This window comes from Lepidochelys kempii, chromosome 1, assembly GCF_965140265.1.
Source record: "Lepidochelys kempii isolate rLepKem1 chromosome 1, rLepKem1.hap2, whole genome shotgun sequence".
NCBI classification, from domain to species: Eukaryota; Metazoa; Chordata; order Testudines; family Cheloniidae; genus Lepidochelys; species Lepidochelys kempii.
Window position 1 is genome coordinate 265,666,046 of NC_133256.1, and position 26,570 is coordinate 265,692,615.

Here is a 26,570-nt window from a genome sequence, read left to right on the forward strand (position 1 = left end):
CTAATCTAAATTTCCCTTGATGCAAATTAAGTCCATTACTTCTTGCCCTAACTTCAGTGGACAGGGAAAACAATTGATGACCGTCATCTTTTTAATAGCCCTTAACAAATTTGCAGACTGTTATCAGGTCCATCCTCAATCTACTTGTCTCAAGACTAAACATGTCCAGTTTTTTTAACCTTTCTTCATAGGTCAGGTTTTCTAAACCTTTTACCATTTTGTTGCTCTCCTCTGGATTCTCTCTCCAATTTGTCCGCATCTTTCCTAAAGTGTAGTGCCCAGAACTAGACAAAGTACTCACGCTGAGGCTTCACCAGTGCCAAGTAGAGTGGGACAGTTACCTCCCATGTCTGTTAATACACCCAGAATTATATTGGCCTTTTTTGCAACTGCGTCACATTGTTCACTTCCATTCAATTGGTGATGCACTATAACCCCCCAGATCCTTTCAGCAATGGTACCAACTAACCAGCATTCCCTCACTTTGTAGTTGTGGATTTGATTTTTCCTTCCTAGGTGAAATTCTTGGCACTTGTCATTATTTAATTTCATTTTGTTGATTTCAGACTAAATCTCCAATTGTCAAGGTTGTTTTGAATTCTAATCCTGCCCTCCAAAGTGCCCTCCCAGCTTGGTGTCATCTGCACATTTTATAAGCATACTCTTCACTCCATTATCCACATCACTAGTGCTGTCTCACTGTTTCCTTATACTCCCATGTCTCTGTATCCATCTGTTGTCTCTTGTCTTGTACTTAGATTGTACGCTCTTTGGGGCAGGAACCATCTTCTTTTTTCTGTACGTGTATGGCCCCTAGCAAAATGGAGTCCTGGTACATAGATCGGGCTCCTAGGCACTATACTAATACAAATAATAACAAAGCACTGGAAAATCAGACTTACAAATTGTAAGCAAGAAAATGGCCCCCTGTTGTTTGTTCCTACTATGTTCAGGGAAATGGGCCCTATGTACATTTCTGGCTAACCACTTGGACCGAGGGGCACAGTAATTTCCATCACTGTCATCTCTATAGTAATCTCCCTTACACAGTATAGTCAAAAAGGAATATAAATGTCATTTATTTGCATTACGTACAAGGCCAAATGCAATACAGGAAATGACTAAAATAAAGAGATTGGACAAAAAAACTTCCTTTCAGCAAAAAGGAGCACACAGTCAAATATCTTCCCATTATCCCTTAAAATAGAGCTAGTGACCATTTATTCTCAAATATCGTGTTTGTGTGTGAGTGAGAGAGAGAGAACGAGAACCACCTAACTCCATCCACAATATCAGTTTTATGTCACATGTTTGGTAAATGTGGCATGTATGTCATTTAATATACAGGACTATGAATGACATACATGAATTACAGTATGCTGTCCTATATGTAAAAAGAAAAGGAGTACTTGTGGCACCTTAGAGACTAACCAATTTATTTGAGCATAAGCTTTCGTGAGCTACAGCTCACTTCATCGGATGCATACTGTGGAAAGTTTAGAAGATCTTATTATATACACACAAAGCATGAAAAAAATACCCCCTCCACCCCACTCTCCTGCTGGTAATAGACCACTAACCCAGGAACCTATCCTTGCAACAAAGCCCGTTGCCAACTGTGCCCACATATCTATTCAGGGGACACCATCACAGGGCCTAATAACATCAGCCACACTATCAGAGGCTCGTTCACCTGCACATCCACCAATGTGATATACGCCATCATGTGCCAGCAATGCCCCTCTGCCATGTACATTGGTCAAACTGGACAGTCTCTACGTAAAAGAATAAATGGACACAAATCAGATGTCAGGAATTATAACATTCATAAACCAGTCGGAGAACACTTCAATCTCTCTGGTCACGCAATTACAGACATGAAAGTCGCTATTTTACAACAAAAAAACTTCAAATCCAGACTCCAGCGAGAAACTGCTGAATTGGAATTCATTTGCAAATTGGATACAATTAACTTAGGCTTGAATAGAGACTGGGAGTGGCTTAGTCATTATGCAAGGTAACCTATTTCCCCTTGTTTTTTCCTACCCCCCCCCCCCAGATGTTCTTGTTAAACCCTGGATTTGTGCTGGAAATGGCCCACCTTGATTATCATACACAATGTAAGGAGAGTGGTCACTTTGGATAAGCTATTACCAGCAGGAGAGTGAGTTTGTGGGGGGGGGGGTTGGGGGGGTGAGAAAACCTGGATTTGTGTTGGAAATAGCCCACCTTGATTATCATACACAATGTAAGGAGAGTGGTCACTTTAGATAAGCTATTACCAGCAGGAGAGTGGGGTGGGAGGAGGTATTTTTTTCATGCTTTGTGTGTATATAATAAGATCTTCTAAACTTTCCACAGTATGCATCCGATGAAGTGAGCTGTAGCCCATGAAAGCTTATGCTCAAATAAATTGGTTAGTCTCTAAGGTGCCACAAGTACTCCTTTTCTTTTTGCGAATACAGACTAACACGGCTGTTACTCTGAAACCTGTCCTATATGTGTACTTTATAGTAACTCTTACCTTTGCTGCGCAACAATTAGCTTGTGGCGTGAAATAGTCTGATGGAACTATCACAATGGCTTTTGCCTCAACAGAACAGTTAATGATGGAACAACCAAAGGGTCAAATTGTGCATTCACTTATACTTGAGCAACCCCATTGTAAATTTGATCTGCGGAATCTTTATTATTGCCAGTGATGTAAGAGCCAGAAAGAACATAACTTACTTTTCAGATCCTGTGTTGCATTTGCAGGCTGATCATGAGGAACACCATTTTACTTGTAAATTTAACAAACTTGACCTGGAGGTCATTGAGAAGCAATAGTACTGAAAAGTGATTATGTAAAAAGGATAGACTACACTCACATTTCAATGTATTCCCAAATCTCACAATTTTATTGTCAGCCTGGTAATATTTGGTATTTTTACTAAAAGCCCCAACTCCTGGAGCAATGGGATTATGTGAGAAGTTCAGTTTCATGAGGGCTGGGGAAGAAAGAGGCTTCTAGCCCTCATGGTTGCAGAGAACAGCTTGAAAATATGATGCAAGTGTAATATAAAGACTCAAAAACAAGAATTCAAATAAAGAGAATTCAGCGTTTATTTATTTAATAAATGGTGCCTAGCTCAAGTTTTTGAATGCTTGGGATTGGCAAAACTGTACAGTATTGAAAAATCAAGAGGTTTTTTTGAAATAATAAATGATAAATTCTTTTTATTTGCCTTCTAGTCCAAGCCTTTAGAACTAACTTGTTTCACATTTTTTAAGCTTTTCCCTGTAACTAGGGGGGCTAAAAACTTCCTTTATTTTTTCACCTCAGAACTAAAATTCTCATGCAATCTCCAGATTCCAAAATTTGGGTTTTCGAGAAAAGAGTCACTATAAAAAAGAGTCACAATAAAATCAAGAGACTTGGCAACTCTGATCTGCATCACTCTCATGTAGCTATGTTGCCTCTGGCATGATAACACAATAAAAATTCAATCTTCTTTAGTCACTAATGTAAACAAATCTGAGACTGAATATATGCATAGAGCAGTTCTGCTGAGTAAGACAGTGCCATAATCAGTTTTCATAGTAGAACCACATTTTGAATGTGTCCCTTTCTGTGATGCAGTACAAATTCCATTTCTTTTGGAACCCAAACGCTTGGGTGAAATCCTGGCCCTGCTGCAATCAAGAGGTGTTTTGCAGTTGGTGTCACTGGGACAGGGATTTCCCCCTTGGTGACATGAAGCATGACTTGACAGCGGGTCCTGCAACAAAGTGTACATATGATCTCTGAGCTATCTGTATGCATATAGGCTTGGAAGAATTAGAGTTTTATCAGAAAATGTCCGTAAACATCGATTTCACTGTACACACACAAACCAACAAAAATATTTTCATTGATAACAATCATAATTTATAGATAAACAAAGTAAGAATAATGCTACTGGAGAGCATTTACTTTGAATATTTGACAGGTGATGTTGACAGTTTGAGTTTTAACAGTTACAAAGCTTTAACTTTTTGAATCTCAACGTCTGCTGTCATTAAATAATTAATTATTGTCTGGCCCCCTCCATAATTTTCCAAAACTGTTTAGTTTAAATTTATTAAAAATAAAAAAGCTTAAAATCCATAATTTGCACAACTGTGAAGATTTTTAAATAGATAAAAATGTAAAACGCTTAAATATAAGCATTGATATTATCTGTTGAAATTCTAAAAAAAATTAATTCTGCCATCTAGATATATATCATTTTTTGAAAAAAATCTTGTGTTGCTAATGTAGATATGCTTCAGGTAATGTTAGTCTCTGTTAACATGATAGTCTGTATACACTCATATGATAGATTAATTCATTTAAAAGCAGGGCCTATATTTGCCAGAAGAAACAAGAAAGCATGGACCTAGAACACAGGCATAAACCTCGCCCCAGATAAGGTATTAACTGTGAGTTGAATGCTAACCATGTAAATCAGGCTTGTAGATCTCCTATATCCCTTCTACACCAGATCTATAATACTCAGCTCCAAGGGGGAGGCCAACAAGCAGTTTTTCAGCAAGATGCATTGCCTTGCTCATGCACAGATTTCCACAGGCAATGGGGAGAAAAACATTTCCTTCTGCCAGCAGGATTTTGTCCTTAATGTTTGAGTTAATGAAATGTCTGACCTATTGAATTACTTTTCTAACTATTACCCCACTTTAAAATGCATGAAAAATTTAATACTACTAACCTAGCAAAAATGATTTGAGTCTTAAGTGTTCATTCAGTGCATAATAAACTGGGAGTATTTGGATAACTTTTCAGTTTGGTGCACAGAGATTTAGCCATGCAATTTTGATCAAAGTTAAAATGATGATAATAAATGTTTCCCATTTAATTCTAGATTATATTTCTCAGTAAACAAATACATGGACCAGATTCTTGGCCCAATTTGTGTCATCCTTGTGGTGCAAAGCAGCTTTAAAACTATGCTATTATCTTCCTTGCATTTCTTTCTTTTAAAAAGACTGGCTTACGTATGAGATTTTGTTTAACTCTACAACTACCCAAATACTGTTACAGTAATTGTAATCTTGAAATCTGCAAGTTGTGGCTTTCCTAACTAGTCTTCTACCGATGCAGCCATGGAATATTTTATTCTTCGGGAATTATAAAACTTATGGTACCTTTACAAAGAAAAGAAAATGCCTTTCCTCTCACTATATTCTCAGAGGCTTTGTAATTTTATCTCCCATCATCTACCAGTCCACCTTCCCCACAGCATTGGGGATGCATAACACACAATATGCTTTCTACATTTTGCTTGAAAAATGAAACTTGCCTTGGTTTTAAACTTGGAGTAGACTATATGAACAACTCTTTGCAAATCTTAATGACTAATTGCTCACTTACTATGATGTTGCACATCCAAGAAATATTTGAGACGGCCCTTATCCTACCCCTCTCTGCCAATTTTGGGTAGTGGCTAGTGCTGCTGCTAGCCAAACACAGACACATATGTGCAGGCATTTAAGGAAGGCAGAAAAGTCCTTGCATATTTTTCCCACCCCTTTGTGTACGCACACGTACATTCCCCCAGAAACCAGTGCAGAATCCGCTCAAAGGAGTAATACGGCCTCAAGTTGCAGTACAATTTGCAGGGGTTCCTATGTGCCATGGAACCTCCCCTTTGGGGGACAGAGGCGGAGGAATTAGGGGGAATGTGTGAGCATGGCTCCGTGGGAGAAATGTCTAGGACAAAATTTTCAAAAAGGGATACAGTCCAGCTTCTATTTTTGTCCATGCAACTTTTTGCATATGGTTATTGTGCATCTGAATGATAGCATTTGTATGTGCACCCTCAACGTCCATTCAGGGCAGGCTTTCTACATGGACATATTGTCAGTTGTGTACATAAATAATAGTAAACAAATAGTTACGTGTACAAGTGACTGCCCGTGCACATACAAAGGCCATGTTCTGAGGGTTTCTCTCCTAGCACATAGGCTCAAGAGGGTGTGTAAAATGGTAGAAATCATCATGACTGGTCCAGAGGAAAAATTACCCTCTCCCCTGCCATAATTTAAAGTGATCGGTGTGAAAAAGAAATTCAGCCAGTTTTTGGTGTATGGCTTCTTGGTGTTCGTTTTGGAAAAATAATTCCATGGAAATTTTAAAGTGTAGTTTGTGTAATAAGAAAAGGAGTACTTGTGGCACCTTAGAGACTAACCAATTTATTTGAGCATAAGCTTTCGTGAGCTACAGCTCACTTCATCGGATGCATACCGTGGAAACTGCAGCAGACATCCTTTATTCCCTTTAAGAATTGTATTCTGCTTGTCAGTTGTTTCACAGTTTTGCACGTATTTTAAATGAGAGAGCTGTACTATGCCTCTTTAGCATTTAAATGAAGCCAAATAAGTGTTACACCAGCAAGCAGAAGGAAGGGGTGCTTATAATACAAAGGTGTAGGAGGAGATGGATAATCTTGCTGATACAAACACATGCCATGTTTTCTAAAAAATAAAATTCAAAACTATTGCTGCAGGTATGCTAACGCTGCTTTGGGTGGCTTTGACATGCATGCCAATTCTTGGTCTTCATGTTTCACTTGGTACTAAAATAATATGCTGTTAAATTAGAGTATTTTATTAGTATTTTCTGCATTATGCCATAATACAATTCAGTTTAGACACTGACAAAATGTATCTACCAATGAGGTGATTTCGCAAGAGGCAGACAAACATTTTATATTGCAAAAATTTGTTCATTGGTTGATACATTTTGACAAAGTTTTTCATATCTAAAAATTAAGGTTCACAACCTTTTAAAAATATATGACAGAAAATGGTGGTGTTAAGTGCACTCATACTCACTTTTATAAGGTATTATTTAAAAGCCATTCTGCAGAATGCCTTATATTGGTAAAACAATGGATATATACTATTTACATTTTATATGCATCAGTAATAATAAAACAGTAACATTGTTTTTAATAGTGAATTAAGGCATCCGAGGCCCCAGTTCATAACAAGGATTTGTTGCAGTATTCATAGCAGCAGCATCTTGAGTGTAGTAGAAGACTGATAATTCACAAATTCAACTTTCAGAGTAGAAAGTGGAGGTGTTCACCATTCTCTTTCATTTTTTAGCTGTATCTCTGAGTGCGGAATAAGAACCAAAGGTTGCCATACAGGCCAAATCCATATCGAGGTTGTCACCACAGTAGATGATGCATGCAAAGGGAATTAAGTACTAAGGTAATACATATATTCAAAATATGTATTATATATTATTTTACTATTTAAAAGGATAGCCTCAATTAACTCAAATCAGATATTATTAATCCAGCAGCTTGCCTTTCATTTTCTTTACAATCTGTTTTGCCTTGCCACTCCATCTTGTCTGTGTTTTTTCCTCATACTCTCCTTCAGTTTTGCCATTTCTCCCCTACTCTTCTGTATTGTTCAGCTGGTTGGGATGGCAAAATGAAGTATGGACTCAAATTAAATTGCTGAGCCAGGAGGGAGAGTGCAAAGAAAGAGAATGGACCAAGCTGCTGTGTGAAAAGGAACTCAGGTGGGCTGCTGAGTGAGTAGGAGAGAAAAAGTTTTAAAGAGAGAAAAGGTTAGCAGACGAGAGAGAAGGACCTAGAAACTGCAAAGAGGGAGAGATTAAAGTAGTCTGAATAGCTAGAAGAGGCAGACAAACATATTATTTACTGTGATTTACCACATACATCTTATAGATGTCACGTCTAATATCTTTCAAATCTTTATCTTTACATTTAGTTGTACCAATGCCCAGTGCTGCGTTAGTTATTTCTTATCTGATTACTCTAATGATCTCCTTGCAGATCTTTCTATTTCTTCTCTGTTAATTATGCAATCTCTTTTCTGCTGCTCATTTATCATTGATCCCACAATTCCCATTTTTACCTTTTTTCAGTGACTTACATTGGTTGCCTCTGAAAATAGGTAGTTTCATTTAAAATTTTATTTTTAGCATTTAAAGGTCTTTATGCATAAACCTATTTGTATGTTCAGAATTTTTCATGTTCATAGGTTTTAGTTTATACTGCCTTTTCCTTTGTTGTCTGTGTATCTTTGCCTTCATTCATTTAACACTGGTATGGGGAAAATTTCTGTCCTACGTGAGATCTCTTTACTAGAATCTCAGTTTATAATATGTCCATAAAATAAGTTTGTTTCTTCTGTTGTTGTAATGCACCTTATTAGTTGTAAGGTGTTGTTGGCTATGTGCCATATAAATTCATAATGAAGCATACAGAAATGTACTCAGTACACCCACAAGCAAACCAAGACCTTTCAGTTTGTTCCCAGAGGTTAGATTCCAGCACTGCTGCAAAACAGCTCTGAGCTGGAAGGGTGTTCTGGGGTGGTGACGTGGAAATAAGAACACTAAGCATCCCACTCTGCTTCAGAATTCTCCTATCCAGCAGCATCACAACAAGCAAGTTTTGAACTGGAGCCTCTATGTCAATATCCAGAGGATTATTCCATCTGAAAGCTATTTCCTAGCTACTCTGGAGCAAATGAAAAGATTTGGGTGTGGTTGCACTATGTTCACTTCTGTGTGTGCTAAGTTAAAACATGCAGATTGTTTCCCAGTTTGAGACTCAAGACCTTTATTTTGCATCCTGGATGTTTTTTTTAAAAATATTCCATTGATATTACATCACATACTAAATCTCCAAGCATGATACATTTGGAAAATGATTTCTAACTGTGCATGGTAGACTGTGATGATCATAACTTCAGCTTGCACCTCCAAAATTGATCATGTACTCTTGGTTCACAGCAAGAGAGGATACCTGAATCTAGAAATCTCAGTGGGAATACTGGGACTCAGTGAAATAGAAAAGATATAGACTACAGTCAGAAAAGATGAACTGTACATTAATTCTATTAAGAAATGTATTAAATATTGAATGAATCCCTAAAAATCAGAAAATTAAACCTACTGTCTGTCATAAGGGAGTTTAATGTGATACTTTTAAAAGACATCTTCTCCTTAAATATTTTTCAATACTTCTTCTTAAACAACACAGTCACTTTCACTGCACTGCAGAAATTCTGTTCTCTTACGCTATTGAGTCTCCATGACATATCTGTAACAAAGAAAATATGAACGCAAATCAGGAGTAGAAATATTTTGAGCTCTAAAAGTACAGAAAGTGTGTGTTACTGCAGGAGCAGCAAGAGCTTAAATTTCAGTTTTCTTGGACTGGATTTATCCCGTTTTTTTTAATTACACTTTGCTGCACCCTAAATATAAGAAATACATGGAGAATTTAAAGAAAAATTCTATAAATTGGATGTGCACAAGAATAATTGAGTGTTTGAAACTATACTTAATTAATAGTGCCTAGATTTAGCCTTATTTATTTATTCCAAAAAAGCAGTCAGTTATTTAATATTGCAGTTCACATCGGACATAAAATTGAAACTAAATACACATATAAATATGTCCCAAAAAGTTATACATTAGAACACTGAATGACTACCTAAATTACATTATTATTTCATCATTTTAACTTAATGAAGTCTTTTTTTCTCTTTTCTTGTTATTCATACTGTCTCTGCACTTCTGATTCATTATTAATCATAGCTCATGTGGTGACTTGCTATAAAATGTTCATGACAGGTTGTTGGGGTTTTTTTTTTTCTGTAGTGAGTTAATTTAATATGTACCGTAGCTTACATTTGTGGAGCGATGATGTAAAAACCTGTCTGGCTTCACAAGAATATTGTTGATTAATATTCCCAGTGCTGTATGTTCAACTTATAAATTAATACTTTTTTCCTTTCAGATTTATAGTTTCAAGATCTAGCAAAGATTCACATTCTGCTGTCTTGTCACAATAAATGCAGATCTGTAGTGGCATTATTTCCAGTCCAAAGACTGATTCTCTTGTGCTGTAGTAGCATTTGTAAAATAGGATTTATTGGAGAATAGACTGAAATCAATTATATGAGATTTAATAAGAGAAACGTAAAATGATTGATGTAGGAAGCAACATATAGGAAGGGCTGTAGGATCATACACAGTAATACCGGGAGGAATTACCTGAGGGCCGTAGTAGATATTGAATTGAACATGAGTCAACAATGTGGCACCAAAAAAAAAAAAAGCCCAATTCTATACAATTTTGTATACATTAATGGGAGTAATACATAAAATAATAAGACCAATTATTCTACTCTTATGGTACAGCTTTGTAACCCTTCTGCCCGTCAGAGTTGGCAGCAACAAGGGCCGGGTTCAATATCTAGGGGATCCATTCCAATAACACAATGCAAACCGGCTCGAGCCCCCACCCAGTGACCTGGGACAAATATATACCACCCCCGCTGGGCGCCTCCAAGAGGCAATACTTTCCCTCTCGCAAGCACCTAGTCTGAGTTTAGCAAAAGCCTTTTAATAACAGAGAGAAACAATGTGGCATTATGTTTGGGAAACACCACCAACAGGATTCATAACACAACCCATGAGCAAAAAAAACCCACCCCAAGCAAATTGGGGCATGCCCTTTTCCCTTTGGTTCTTGAGTCCAGCAACCCCAAATCACCCAAAGTCCCAAAAGTCCAATGCCCCAAAAGTCTCTGTCCCTGGTCAGGGCAGCCCCAGAGTTTGAAAGTTTATCTGCGGAGTTTACCTCCCAACCTGGGTGGAAATGGGACGGGGGTAAGAGGCACCTTACATGATCTGAAGCTGACCGCCCCATAGCTCCATAGCTGCGCTCCGCTCCGCCAGCCACCCCACGAACTCCTTCGCTCAGCTGCGCTCCGCTCCGCCAGCCGCCCCACGAACTCCTTCGCTCAGCTGCGCTCCGCTCTGCCAGCCGGTCCGCAAGGCACTCCAGCCGGCCCGCCAACCGCTCCACAATATAGCTTCAGGCTCCCCCACTACTTAACACAACACTCAGTGATTTCAGCTCTTAGGTGAATTCAGCTTGTAGTAGGGGAGCCCCAGTGCTGGTGCACTGTCAGCCCAAAATGAGCTCAGCAGCCTATAGCTAGACTTCTAATGAAATCAAAATTAGCTCTGATATTCCACAGTGGAGAGAGGAGGAAGTGCAATTAGCATGTAAGGCCCTCACCAAGGGGCCCATGCCACCAAGTGTTAATACTTGTCCCCAGCCTCTCTCCATTCACACAGTTTTGGAACCCATGACCCTTGCCTAGCGAGTGCTACTTAGTTGATGGTGAATCCCTCCATCATAACAAAAGACCACGTACAGTTCCAAGCACAGTTCCCATAATCAGGGTAATAACAATTTATTCTTCCTGCCCCAATAACAGAGACACTGGGGATCCCACAGCAGCCAAAGTGACCATTTGGGCAGCTATGGTCTCATTCTAGGTGTGGTGGGTGTGCCTATGCAAATGAGATCGGCCCCTGAAGTTCTTTTCCACAACTTGCCACACCTCACCACCAGATGTCAGGGTGGAGCTCATCCTGACACTGCTTACAGCTTAAGTCTCTGTTGGGGTACTCCACACAGTCCCTGGGCTCTTTTTTATTAAAACAGTCACAGTTACAGAAAATTCAGGGGAGATCAATATATAAGATAAACATTTGAAAAATAAGAAATATGGTATCAGGAAAGGGCAAAAGAAAAGAAAATTGGTCTTGTACTCACTTTTTTTTTTTTCTGCTTTATCATTTATAAATGTAGAAGTCTAAAAAAAGGATTTTTTGCAGGGCGCAGTGGGTTTCTTTTTTAATCTGTTTGTTTGTACATTAGAAACTCAGTCCTGTCTTGCCTGGAAGACTCTCTGATAACTGGAGAATTTGTGCAATAAGCATGCTCCATCTAGTGAGAACAAGACTGAAGGCAATTGCAGCTCTCTGCCAATATGTAGAGGGATGTTTATAAAGGAAATAATGATTATTTTCATAACTCAACAAGAAGAGAACAAGAAGCTATGGTAGAGAAAATTTGGGTTAAATATTAGGGGAAATGTTATAACTCCACAATAAGACTGGCTAGGCATTGGCTCAAGGAAGTTTTATAAATTACAATATTGGAGATATTCAAATATAGGATTAGTTACTCAAAAAGGAATGGTTTGGTAATAATCCTGGGCATGATTGTAGTGTCCAACCCCTCTTCTCCCTCCCTGTATTCTCCATACATGGGTCTCAGTCCAGCAATGAGAAGAGTGCCCAGTAGGGTTGGCAACTTTCTAATCACAGAAAACCGAATACCGTTGCCCCGCCCCTGCTCACTCCATCACCCCTCCCTCCGTTGCTTGCTCTACCTCACCCTCACTCACTCGCTCATTTTCACCGGGCTGGGGCAGGGGGTTGGGGTGTGTGGGGGGGTGAAGGCTCCAGCTAGGGGTGTGGGCTCTGGGGTAGGGCCAAGGAGGAGGGGTGCAGGAGGCAGCTCCGGGCTGGGGCCGGGGGGTTCAGAGTGCAGGAGGGGGCTCAGGGCTGGGGCAGGGGAGGGGCTGTGGGGTGCAGGCTCCAGGCGGTGCTTACCTCAGGCGGCTCCCAGGAGCAGTGACATGTCCCTCCGGCTCCTAGGCAGCTCTGTGTGCTGCCCCCACCTGCAAGCACCGCCCCCGCAGCTCCTATTGGCCATGGTTCCCGGTTAGTGGGAGCTGCGGAGCTGGCACTTGGGGCAGGGGCAGCTCATGGAGCCCCTGTGGCTGCCTCTACACCTGGCAGCCAGAGGGACATGCTGGCCGCTTCCCAGGAGCCACATAGGGAGCCTGACAGCCCTGTGCCAACTGGACTTTTAACAGCCCGGTCAGCAGTGCTGACCAGAACCACCAGGGTCCCTTTTGAATCAGGTGTACCAGTTGAAAACTGGACACCTGGCAACTCTTAGTGCCTAGGCCCACTGCAGCCAATGGGACTCTGTGTGGATACAGAGATCTGACCATGGGGAGCTCCTTGCAGAATTGAGATAATGGATTTGATTCTTCTGTGTGAAGGGTGGGGGCCAGCCTTCCTGCCATTGTCCTGCCTTCCTGGGACTTCACTCCCAGGATCTGCACAGGGTGAGGAGTAGGAAGTGGGTGGGCCTAAGGTGAGGAACAAGACATGCACACCATTCCCACACAGCTTCATGGAGATCAGAGTCATCACCCTTTAATAGGGTCCTTTAAGAAATATTTTTTCCAGAGACCTCTGAAAAAGATCACAAAAATGACAACACTATGGAGGGGGGAATTCTACAGCATTCTACGCTAACAGCCCATAGCAATAATTTTGTATAAGAGAAAATTGGACTGGAAATTATTGAAAGAGAGGCTTTCCCATGATAATCCACGAGTTTGTGGTTTTGGCCTAAATGGAAATACTCCAAGAATAGCCCTTCTCACTACGTGTCTGCCAAAACTTGGAAACACAAGAGAGCACCTCAGTAAGTTCTGCCTAGTTTCTTCCCAGTTTGCTTCAAGACCAAAACTGTTTTTGCTCACGCCATGCTAATGTTGAATGTTTAATGAAGAAATCCGCATAAGAGGTGTATGATTTTTAATGGCCTTATGAAATCAATTTATCTCAAATAGTGCAGGTTATGAATCTGTTGTGTGGATATTTGTCATGTTACTTAGAGCCACAAGGGAGAACTCTCTTCAGCTATTGATGGATGAATATTTTTTGCCATTTTAGTTGTATCCTTTTGTAACCCCTTGTCTCTGATAATGTTCACCTCAAGGCATGAAAGGAAAAGATATTTTGAGAAATGCTTTTGCTGTCCCCTCTGCCCCTAGTGGAGTTAATCCAACTGTCCTGCTGTGCTCACAGAGTCTGTTTTCTCCCACCCAAGGTGCTTCTTCCTCACAAATTAAGAGTCAAAGTACAGCATGATGCCAGCCTGTGATGTACGAGATTAACTGGCAATGAAGAACAATGTCTTTCAAGCTAGTAACTTCATGTAGTTCAGCTGATTCTCTAGGAACACTTCTGTGATACTTCGGGGTATATGAGAGGAAGATACTTGTCGTCTTCTTGCTGTGACTTCCCTATGTTGTCATATTGACATTGTTGAGGATGATTCTTCTTTCAAAATGTACAAACAGGTTTCACATTTTTATTTTTTAAGCTCTTCCTTTGTAAAGTGACTACACTTATACTTTAATATTAATGCAGTGTTTGATCAAATATTGAATTCAGACACTTAGCAGGTAAGGATGAGTAACAATGGCATTTTTTGGAAAAATATGTCATTTTTTTTTTATTCTCTGCACATCACCATTTAACACAAAACAGCCTGAATGCAGGCGAAAATTGTCTTTACTGACAGTTTTGTTTGACTAAGGCGTGCAAGGTTTGGGCTCATGCTGTTCGGCTTAGTTTGGTGCAGGGACCCAATCATTTACTAAATGGAAAATTCTCAAACATAATAATAATTAGGTTATCAACCAGAGAGCTGTCTGACTTGTAAATGTATCAGCAAATGGAAGCTACCTCTTCTAAATTAAATGACGTTTTTCAAAAGCATTTATTCTGATGATTAACAGAATTGGTCATGTTGGATATTTGACCTTCTCTGTACATGTTGAAGATGGCTTTTGTAGTGTTTTGTGTGATGTCACCATGTTAATAGTATGCATTAAATTTTAATGTTAAGAGGAGGTATCCAACACTATATTGTATTAGTTTTTTATTATGTTTCATTACCATTTTTACCATGATATATAATCTCATGATGTAAAAACAAACGTATATAATCAAATTTCTATTCTCATATATTTTTCACTATAAAATATTGCAATCATTACCCTTATGTTAGAAAAAGAATTATTTTTGTTCCATACGTATCAGTGTCTATTTTTATTATAATTGTGAACTACAGTAAGTTGCACTTTTTGTACCAAGTGGCAAATCATTATTTGCTCCCTTTGGTATTCATTGGAATCATCATCATCATCATCAAATTATTTTGGCACTTGTAATATATAATTCTGTTTAGTAATTCAGTGAACACTTATTAAAAGAATGCGCACTTTCCTTTTACTCGGAATCAATAATCTTGATAGAACTGTGTCATACTTAGCAACTACATCCATTTTACCCCAGTGAGTATCAGAGATTGCTGTAGAGATTCACATTTCATTTTTTAGATTTCACCACCCTAAATGCTGTTCATTCTTGTATACAGATTTCATGTGCTTTGCAGGCAGCAAACTATTTGAAATACTCTCCAAGATTAGAAGAACGATGTAGGATTTATGTTGCCAGTGACACAAATTATGCTTTTAGATTATCTGTTATACAAATAATATTGCAAGATAAAATGGGATAACACATGGGAACTCTGGGGTCTTTGTGCTAGCCCTACCATGGGGTAGGACAGAAGAGATTCCCCAGGTCCATGAACCCATCTACTCTGTACATCTGGATCTGAGGGCTTGCAGCCATTATTTCAATTCTCAGGCAGGAACAGAAGCCAATGGGGGGGATTAGCTACATAGCAATTCCATGTTCTAGTACTGGGTGGGAGGTGGATTTCACCTGTATTACTGCACCCACTCCACCCACATGGAGCCTGAATAATCTGGCTTTGTGAGGATGGGAGAAGTACATTTTACTGTTTGTGTCTATAAAACAGTTCATCATTAAGTGCTGTTTAAATAAAATGATAAATCATTTTTGGCCTTGTGACTCAGAATAAGCCAAGTTGATCATGATTCTAATAATTCTGGGGCGGAGAGGATATTGTTCAATGGGCTTTTTAAACATCTCAGTTTAATGTTTTTGCAAATATAATCAGATATAATCAAAAATTCTTTTTTTATACACACTATATATTTATACAAACACCGTGTGTGTATATGGTGTGTGTATAAAACAAAAATGTATATATTACAAATATATAAAATCTTTGTGTGTGTGTAAATGTTTTTGTTACATCTGTGGTTTGCAACAGTATGAAATCAGGATGTTTTTAAAACAGGATGTTTCCATGAATGTGTTCATGAAAAACTAAAGTAAAAGTTGTTCTAAAAAGTGATTCAACATGCAGCCTAAGACCAGTCAGGGGATATAGTGAAAATCTTTAATGACCAGATCTAATTTAATAGAAATTAGGAGAAGACCATGATAAAGAAATGAAACTAATAATTTTCAGTTGCAACATTAAAGATCATCAGTTACAAGCAGAAAATCAGGATTATTATTTTTATATAGAACTCAATAACAGGAAGCACTTACAATCTAATATATTTTCTTAAGACACATCTGATCCTGTCACTGAAGTAAATGAGAATTTTGAAATCAGGTTGATGGCAGGATGAGGCCCAGAGTATAAATCGAAGATTTTCTATTTAAGTCAATGACCAAACTCCCAGTAACTTCAGTGCTACAGGATAATGCTTAAATAAATAAACATAAGATGCCTGAATCTGATCTTGCATTACACCGGTTTTACAACAGTGTAACTCAGTTGGCTTCAGTGGATGTATTTCTGATTTACACCAGCACAGATGAAACCAGAATCAGGACCCATAATTCCAGATACTTAAAGAAGACATAAGCCCATCAGAACCCTTACTTGCAGAACTGCATTCTGAGTTATACTTGAGCCTTATTTTTCCAGGTAGATTATTTATCTCACTTCTTCATGACTGACTTATAGAAACAGAATTTATTAGACAACCATCTGTCTTTGTGGAATGTTGTTGTCACCAAGACAACTTGACAACTGTTTCAAAATGGTTAATATATACAGTAGAATAATGACACATACCCTGTATCATTTATAAGCCAGTCTCTCACCAGCTTGATGTACATGGAAGTAGTGACTTCTGTTGAAACAACGGCAACCAGAAATATTGTTGTCTTGTGTCCAGCTATGTTGCAACAGCTCTTTTACCTCAAGATAACAGCAGACCAGTGTATTCCTTTTTTGAAGGCATTCATGGTGCGTGCACACCAAGGAGCCTTCTAATGCATTAAGCATGCAGACGATCTGCTGATGTTTTGGGGTAAGGGCTGTGTTTAAGATGGGGAAGAATAAGGAACTAGCCACTCTACAGTACTATCCCCTGCAAGCTGGCTGGATTTCTGGGTAAAAAGGTGGCTAGGAGTTAGCACAGCATGGAGCTGTATGAATTTGCATTGTCTATGGCTGTTCCTGAGGAGCTGCAGGAGCACTCAGCTGATGGCAGCTTGGCACCTACAAGGCCAGGATTGATTCTCAATGCCACCATAGTTCTAAGAGTCAGAGGGCCAGCAGAATAGCGTGGAGGGGCAGGTATCCATTGCAGACAACTCCCGCTTCCATGGATCTAGCAGGTCCCCTCTACACCAATTCCTAGGATCTGTGGGGTTGAGACACCTCACTCCATGCAAACCCTCTGGGCCTCAGACCACATGCCCTTGAGGAAGAACAAGAAACTTTGTTTCTTTAACAAGAAACTTTGCAAAGTGAACATCTGTTTTTCCCTGTGTCTCTACCACCCTGCAGCAAGTTTCTCAGCAGGACGGAGCAGTGAGGCCCGGTGTAATTGTATCGGTGTTGCAGGTTACATAAATATGTACAGTAACTGTTAAAAGTTTAACGGTTTAGCCATATTTATTTGTCACTAAAATGGAAATTATTTACCCCATGTAATGGGTACCAACTTTCAGCCCACGGCAAAGTTTTTTGGGTAAATTATAGATCAGGAAAGATGGACGTGTGCACTAGTGGGACTGCTGTACTTCGGTTTCTCACCATTTTTCCTGAGGAAAGACTCTGCTGTGTTATTACTACTGCCTTGTCAGATCCTGTTATGACATGAATCCTGTGCTCCAGTGTTTTAAAATGTATTTTAAAAAAACACAGTGGAGGAGTATAAATGCTTTAAATTTTAAAAATGTAAAATATATTTTAATACTTTAAGTGCATAAAGTTCCACTATGTATATGGGGTATCACACACATTCAGAAACTGCTACATCTCAATGCTCTAATGGCTTACAAAGATGACTCAGGTTTGCCACAAGCAATTGCAACCAAACATGGTTTTAACTATATTTGAAAATAGATCCAAATACAAATTACTGTACAAGTCCCAGTGTGAACAAGGCCTGAGTTTCAGGGTTTGGCCAATCGTTTTCTATACAGCTCCAGTGCTGTGGTAGAATGTTGTAACACAGTTTGTATCCATACTTAATATTATTTCATACCATAGGATGATCATATCTGGAAAATGATCTAGATATTTGCTTGGGGGTTCATTTATGGCAGGAGCTCTGCTAATTTATAGATTAAATTTTCCAAATCTTTATAATACCCATCACTCAGCTGAGTAAGAGCATCTGCAGAGGAGAATTTGGGGAGGAATCATTTCTACAGGCCTTCAGCTACAAAACTGATTCCCTGGGTGTGGGTGTGGATTGAAATCCAATTCATTTTTACATTTCCTGGTCTCCTTTTTAGACCCTCATGACTCCACACTGGCTGATTCTTGTTCCCTGGATTCTTTCTTTTCACAAGAATCGTAGCCTTATGTATACATTTCTAAAGCACCCATTGCTGCAGTATATGGGGGCTCTGGACACTTAATTCTGGTGGTGATTGGTATTATCCAACGAGGGGCCACGCTGCGGGGGGGGAAGTGGTGATACTCAATTTACTATCTGCACACAGTCCCAGAAAGCTTATGGTTTCACCTAAAGTGATCAGCAATAAAATAGTTAACAGTGTTGAATTTCAGTTAACATTTTAGATGTTTACCTGCAGGCTCAGGAAGACAGCACCTGATTGGTTCATATTTACAAGGTTTCCTTCGCAACCCTAAGGCCTTAGAAACATTTTTTAATTAATGAAGCTTAAATACTGGAGGAACTGATTATGCCACTCGTAAAATGTTAGTGCTATTCTGAGCTCTGTTTACTTTCTTGTACTGCTTCCAGCTCAATGGCATCGAGGTGCTGTTGCCTCCTAACTGAGTCAGTCTCCAGCCTTCTTCCACAGCCATGGCTGTTAGTACTGCTGCCCTGCCTGTTCCAAACTACCCCAAAACAAAGTCAACACGTTAGCTAGAATAAAAAACCCATCCCCTTTCTGGGGTGTGGATTTGTTAATAAAGAAATTAAAAGTAACATAATATTCCGTTCAAGCCCTCTCCCGAGGATTGAATGCTCTTAGGATTTCTAATTCAGGACTGCCCAGCCCAGACCCTGACTCCACTGTCTCTAGAGAAATGCTCCCACCTATCTTAGATCTGCCTGGGGTAAGGAGCTACCTGCCTCAGTGACTCAGCAGAACCCACTTATCCCTTTTCCAGCAGGATCAATATTTGCTAACAAGGTGGGGTGCTTCAGGCACACTGACAGCCCTATTAAACTATTCTTACATAATATTCACCAGAGCTCATAATTTTTCAGGATTTGTTTTCTTGAATTCTGTTAGCCTTTATAGTCCCCCCAAAAAAAATTATTGTGTAAGTTTATGCCAACCTTAGCAGACATAGCTTTTCCTTTTCCAGCATCTGTATGTATGTAGTCACCAGGGAGTTATCAGGATACGTGTGTGTCTGTGTTTTCATATCTGTCAGCTAAATCAAAAATCCAAATGCAAAATGTTGCAGTCATATTTTGTGAATTTGTAATATTCTCCAGTGGAATGAATGGAGAATATGGAGACATAAATATAATATTACTTTATTTCTGTGCCTACATTTTTCTTTTGACAAATGACTTGCTCCACTCTTCTTGTAATTGTATTACACCACCAAGTATAAAAAAACTCACTACAATGGAAGTTATACTTAATCCAAAAATGTGATATGGGCTTTCACTCTTTTGTGGCGTGTATCGTGTTTGTCGGCAAAGTGAGAGGCATATCACACACGTGCTTTTTTGTCTCTGATACGAAATTTAGCCTTAAGCTACCGTAGCGGTGTCATGACACAATCTATATGATTTACCACCACCAAACTGCAAAAACGTGTTTCACTGCCATGTATGAAATATGCTACAATCTTTACTGCATAATGCTAAATTGCATAACAATTATATGGATGCTATTAATTGACTGTAGAATTCAGTATTTGTTCAGTGTTATTTGTTAAGTATATCAGTGTTAACCTGATTTTGAAAATACTGATGGGGCACTAGATGGCTGGGTGCACCAAGTAAGTGAGAGTCTCTTATGGCCTTTTGGTGTGAAACATTAGGATACTTGTAATATTATGCTGCCCTAGGCCTCATTCCCTTTACATACTATTGACCCATATTTCTGATATTTGACATTTTTGCTAAATACTGTCAGGGATAATCTATCACAGAACAATTTTTGAGATTATCTGTAGAACTCTCTTCTTATAACTCAAATGTATAAGGGCTTCAGATAATGACATTTCCTATTGGGAAGATGATCAATGAACATCCAGGTAAGACAATTATGAGGGAGCGATTGTGCATTTTGAGACCAAAACCAAAGCATCTTTCATTAACAAAGTGGTTAGTCCCTGATCTGTGATTAGGTTTTCCTATTGGCCAAATATGAAATGTTTCTGTAAGGCGCATCTTCAAATCCTTCCACATCCAGATTCACAGTAAGATCCACTTTTCATGAAGGAACAAAATGTGATACAGGTTGTGTGGTGTTCCTAGTATTCTGAGATCGATGCAGCTTTTAGATTAAGCCCACTCTTTTCAAAAGAGCTTAATCAATTGGAGACCCACCTCCAGAGCCCTGACCTGCAAAGTTCCAGAGACTCATTCCTCTTCTGTCATGGTGTTCATCAGTTGCATGAAGCCACAGGAAGAGTAAGTGACACTCAAGTCATCCCTGCTCTGATTTATTAATTAGCAATCTTGCTAATGCTTCTTAGTCATCAGTTTCAGTAGTCTTGGGGAGAGAGGCAATTTCTCAGATTGCTAGGGCCAAGCCCATGCAAAGCTTTGAATATCAAGACAGAGACTTTGAACTGGACTCTTCATTCAACTGGGAGTCAGCAAAGAAACCGGAGCACTGGAGTTATGTGTTCAGAGTGACCTGTTGTGTTAAACGAATGATCTGCTACCTTTTTGTACCAATGTGAGCATTTGGGGATGTTTTGATGTCATTCCTAGATATGAAATGTAGTGATGAAACATGAAGATCATGAATGTGTGTGTTGCTTTGGCAAGGACTGATGTGATGTGATGGGGCCCAATCTTATAGCAACTAACAAGTATAAGATGGGCTTTTTTTCCTGCCATTGATAATTGGGCATTCAAAGCTCATGTTCAATGTGTGATCCACTATAAGCCCCAGATCCCTTTTAGCCGTAGTACTGCCTAGCCAGTTATTTTGTAGTTGTGCATTTGCTTTTTTTCACCCCTAAGTGTAGTATTTTGCACTTGTTTTTATTGAATTTCATCTTGTTGACTTCAGACCAATTCTCCAATTTGTCAAGATTGTTTTGATTTCTAATCCTGTCCTCCAAAGTACTAGGAACCCCTCCCAGTTTGTCATCATCCACAAATTTTATAAGCATACTCTTCACTCTGTTGTTCAAGTCATTAATGAAAATACTGAATAGTATCAGGCCGAGAAGAACCTTTGTAGATCACCCTCCCAGTTTGACAGTGAACCATTGATAGCACTCTTTGAGTATGATCTTTCAACCAGTTGTGCACCCATCTTATGGTAATTTCATCTAGAACTACTTTTCCCTCATTTGCCTTTGAGAAAATCATGTGGGATTATGTCAAAAGGCTTACTAAAATCAACATATATCCCATCTACAGCTTCCCCCCCAGTCCATTAGGCCTGGAAGGAAATTAGGTTGGTTAGGCATGAGTTCTTGACAAATCCGTGTTGGTTATTACTTATCATACCATTATCCTCTAGGTGCTTACAAATTGATTATTAAATAATTTGTTCCAGTGTCTTTCCAGGTATTGAAGTTAGGCTGATTGATCTATAATTCCCTGGGTCCTCTTTGTTCTCCTTTTTAAAGATAGGTTCTATGTTTGCCCTTCTGTGATCCTCTGGACCTCACCCATCTTGGTGCTGTTTACATTTGATGTAAAGTGGATGCAGACTTTAGTGTCTCCTGCATACTGCTGGCATTTCAGCCTGTGTTGTCTCACTGACTTTCCTAATGTCTTCCTATATATCTTGAATAATATGAAGATAACAAGCTTGTGGGACTTTTCAGGGGGGCCTGCTGTGGAGGAACAGCTACTCACAATGATCCTCCGGGTTCAATCTGAACAGAAAGCCCTGGTTTTGTGCTGGTTCCAGTGACCTCTTTAGCTGCAGGCAACCAGACTGTTAGATGCTCACAATATGAAATAGCACAGACAGGACCAGCAGGGTGAGTGTGAATGTAGCTCTCCTATTTGTGGACAGGAGGAGGTCAACTACCAAAGCAACAATAGATGTCTCTGTACTGTGCCCTGTTCTGACACCAGATTGAGTGGGATCTAAGATATTGATTGCTGAAAGGTTGCTGACTTCTTGATCAGGTTGCTTAGAAAAGGGATGCTAGAGACCAGGCAGTAGTTTGGGAGGTCACTAGTGTCGAAGAATGGTTTCTCAATAATGTCCGGGCCATTGCCTGTTTTAGTGTGAAAGAGAAATCCCCTGCATCCATGTCAGTGTTGACAGTCTCTATTAGTAGTCGCCCCACAATGGAAGGTGATGTGCTCAGGAAGAAAGGAAGCAATTTGAAGCCTGGAAGGATTCTACGAAGGTGTGATTTTGCCATTTTTATGATTATGACAGAGCAGAGGTTGGATCTCTGCCTCCTAGCTCATTGGCATAGATTTGTAGAAATTCTTTGTATCAGACTTTATTTTCTGCCACTGATGCTCAGGTTTTCTGCTTTGTCCTTACACCTCCCGTCCACCTCATATTTCCAACAACTGCGGGGGTGGGGGAGGAGGTGAGGGAGAGAGCTTGCTTTGATGCTAGAGCATCAATAGAAGTAGTTAGGGAGTTGTAGTGACACAGTAATTATTCAACTCTTGATCAGCTATCATTTTTTATAAATTAAGGTTTGGAATTTGGCAAGTCCAAACATTTTTGGTCAGTCCACTGGGGGTAATTGTTTGTTGTCTTGCTGTGGAGAGAGGTTTTATTTCTGTCTAGAGCGGGACGGGGTCGGACCAGGATTGGCAGGAATCAAATCTGTGTTTCTTTGGTGCACACCATGCCTGAGGGTGTTGCTGACTCTGTGTGTGGAGGCTGAGATTGCTTCTGAGAATCCTATGGTGGAGAGTTATAGAAGTACCAGCTTTTCTATTTGCTGTTCACTTCCTCCCTCTGTCATTTCTTTCCTCTCCCCTTTTCCTCTAACCATTAGTCTGGCCACTCTTCACTCTTCTAACACCAGTATTCCTCCATTTCAGTTGCTCCCTTTATTCTCCATTGCTCACTCTTGTCTGCAGTCCTACATTTTCTGCCCCAGTCTTTTCTTACTGGTTTTATTTTTTCCCTTTTTTCTGGTACTACTGTTCCATCTGGAATTCAATCTGGAATTCTCTCTCCCTCCACTTTGATTTCACTCTTCTCCCTACTCTGCTGCTCTGCCTGTCTTTGCTTTCCTTAACTGTACCTGCTTTTCTTTTCCCCCCATTCTATATCATTCCTGCCTCCTTTTACTCTGCATCCTCCTCTCTGACCTGTAACCCCCTCTGCTAATCTTTATACACCTTCCACTGCACGCTCGCTCTTTCTTTCTCCTTGACCAATGCAGAGTACTTACCTCTTAAGATGTTTATAGAAAAGGCGTTTGTTTCTGACTGGTTCTTTGTTTAATGATTTTAATGAATGTTCTTACCTGAGCTTTCATTATTTTTCAGGTTTTAAAAATCAGCTTGGTTGGCCACAGGAAACGTATTTTGGCATCTCTGGGAGACAGGCTTCACGAAGACCCTCCTCAGAAACCACCAAGGTCAATAACCCTCAGGGTAAGTTTCTAGCAAATTTGGTATCTCGTAAAGTCAGCAATCATTTAATAAAAATACTATTTAAAAAGAAAACTGAAAGCAAAAAGAATTGTCACTTAGTAGCTAAGCATATAGAATGAGTTTTATCACTTTCCTTTTTGTTTGCTGCTCTGTAGTGCAAGTCTCTGCTTTAGTTACACAAAGCTAACTGAAATCAGTGAGATAAACATGTATAGATATCAAGGTGTTTCTGGGTATCTAAAGTTACTTGTCTTACTCAGTTTCCATTAATAACCCCACTCCTGCAAGCCTGGTCATGGTACCTCCGGGGATTTTCCACTTTCACTGATTTTTATATCCCTCCCATTGCAATAAATTCACTAGATTTCTAATCCCAGAAATTTTGCTTTCTTGGTATCTATTATCCGTATTACCTTATGGTCTGGGGACCCTGTCTTTACTGTGTTGTGTTCAAGGTAGTTCATGCTCATTAGCACCTTTTACTATGACATTTTCATTCAGTTCTTCCCTGTTTGAGTAGATTTGATTTGAGTATTTCCATGGTGACTGCTCCTCTGATTGGAATTTCATTCTGGAATGGATTTCCAGTTGTCGGGCACATAATGTGCTCCCTAGTTGTATTTCCTGGTGTTAGGAGGAGAAGGTAAAGCTAGAGTGGGAACTGCTGCTGCCTTTTATAATCTTATTTTAACAGAAAATTATCGATTCTGTGACCTCCCTGTTTTTACCCTCTTTAGTGTCAAACGCTATATACAAATGCTTAGATTTAGAAATCTATAACCTGTTTTTTAATATTGTGCTAGCAAAAGTGCCTTTCAGTTCATGATGTCCTGCCCTAGAGAATTGCTCAAAATAGGGTATTTTTAGTTACATTTTATATCTCGGTTTGTTGTGTGAATGGCCTCCTGGCACACTGCAAGTGCTAAAATAAAAAAGAAATGGCCAATGCTGAAAGTAGCACACACTCACTCAGGGGTTTCGATGTATTGGATTTGAAAACTATTTCTATACATGGGAATGTTCCTCTTCTGCTGGTGGAAAAGCTTTCACATCCTACGTTACTAGCAGCATTGTACATTCTCTGTACAGTGAAAAGTACACTAGATCTCCTCCTCATGTAATCAGGATGAGGAAAAATATTTCACTGCCCAACAGCTAGAATTACTAATGCAGACAGTAACTAAATATTATTCATCACTTTATGTACAGTTGTCTTCAATGGGAGTCCTAAAGGAAAGGACATGAGTTTGGATTAAGATCCTCTACTCCTTCAATAGCTGAGATACTGTACCATAGAAATACTCAAACAAAAACATAGGGGAGTGTTTACCTTATAATATGCACTAATGATTTTATTTCAAGCTGAAGAATAGTTTGGATACGGTGAAATGTATATCTGCTTCTGTAGGAAGATCTGTTTGTGTCTAGCACATTGAAAGAACCATTTTTTGGTGTGAAGATTGTTCCTAAAAGGATGCCAGTATAAGTCTTAGCTGGGCTAATAGCCTCAGACCACCACTTCAGTTTTTCTAGTTCCTACAGTAGCTTTAAACATTATTTTTTTAATGAAGAAAACATTGGTAAATATTAAAGCAAAAGTAACAAAGATACAGTATGAAATGCGGAGATTGATCACTCTTACCTATGAGCAGAAACCTTCCATTGGAAGAGCAACCAACCACATTAGACCACCCCAGGCCTCCTTACTCTCCTCCTGGTCTCTCAGCAGCTTGAAATAGGGTGCCTTAGAGCGGTCCACAATCTAGTTTGGCTCTGTGGAAAACTGAACCAAGAATCCCCTTTAGTTACTCCTCTAAAACAATAAGAAGTAGGTTTTCCTCCCTGCGCCAGAGCAACCATTTGTATCTCGGCATTGTTGTACGGTACCTTCAGGCCCATTGTTGTTCAATGTTAAATAGTTATATTATAGTTATGCTTCATACACATAAACTGGCACATTCCCTGCTCCAAATAACTTAATCTAAGAAAATTGTCTTTATCTTCTCCTGGCACTGTTTCCTGGTGCATGTGATAACTGGGCCATCTGCTCAACACCTGGTCAGAAACTAGACTGTTCCTGATAGTGGAGTTCATCTGTAACTGTATCTCCTGGTCACCCCAGATCTGGACAAGCACTCTTGTGAACCTCAGGCCAGCTTAAGGTATCCTTGCACAAAAGCTTCTTTTGAGAAGTGATTCAAAAGCAGCTTGGGAAGCTAACACTGAAATTTGACGATTGCACAGAAGTGGATGCTGGCAAAAAGGGGTACACACATGGAGACCGAAGGTGCGCTGCCCAGTTGTGCAGGTGAGGGCTTCTGGAGAACTTGACTCTACAGCAGAGTCCAGAAAATTGATCAGAGTCCACTTAAGAAGTGACTAGTGCATTGTGGGACAGATGTGGGAGGAAGAATTGATCCAGTGCAGTTGCTATGCTAGTGTTTGCAGTCCCTACTGGTACAGCACCCGCGCAGATTGTCATGGTGGTAGAGAGCATGCTGTTAGCTTTCCTACTAGCAAGTGGAACTTAACTGGTAATATGAACACCTGAACACTAATGTTTGCAATGTTGTGTTGTTGGATGTACGAGAAGGTTGCAACTCCCAAACTACCCCAGTGTCCTAGACAAGACCACCGTGTCCTGCATCTGTTACAAACAGTTTGGCTAGATACTGATACACTGATGTTTTCTGGAGCCCTGGGAGTTGTAATCT

General features: G+C 39.6%; 1 protein-coding gene across 12 annotated transcripts in view; it reads left to right on the forward strand.

Annotated features, from left to right (window-relative positions):
- Positions 1-26,570, forward strand: part of ANKS1B (ankyrin repeat and sterile alpha motif domain containing 1B) — a 746,995-nt gene that overhangs the window by 645,639 nt on the left and 74,786 nt on the right. For all 12 annotated transcript variants that reach the window (XM_073327431.1, XM_073327436.1, XM_073327427.1 and 9 more), the window contains one exon: positions 23,749-23,856. In XM_073327431.1, coding sequence (XP_073183532.1) covers positions 23,749-23,856 — 108 coding nt within the window. The remainder of the gene's footprint in view (positions 1-23,748; positions 23,857-26,570) is intronic.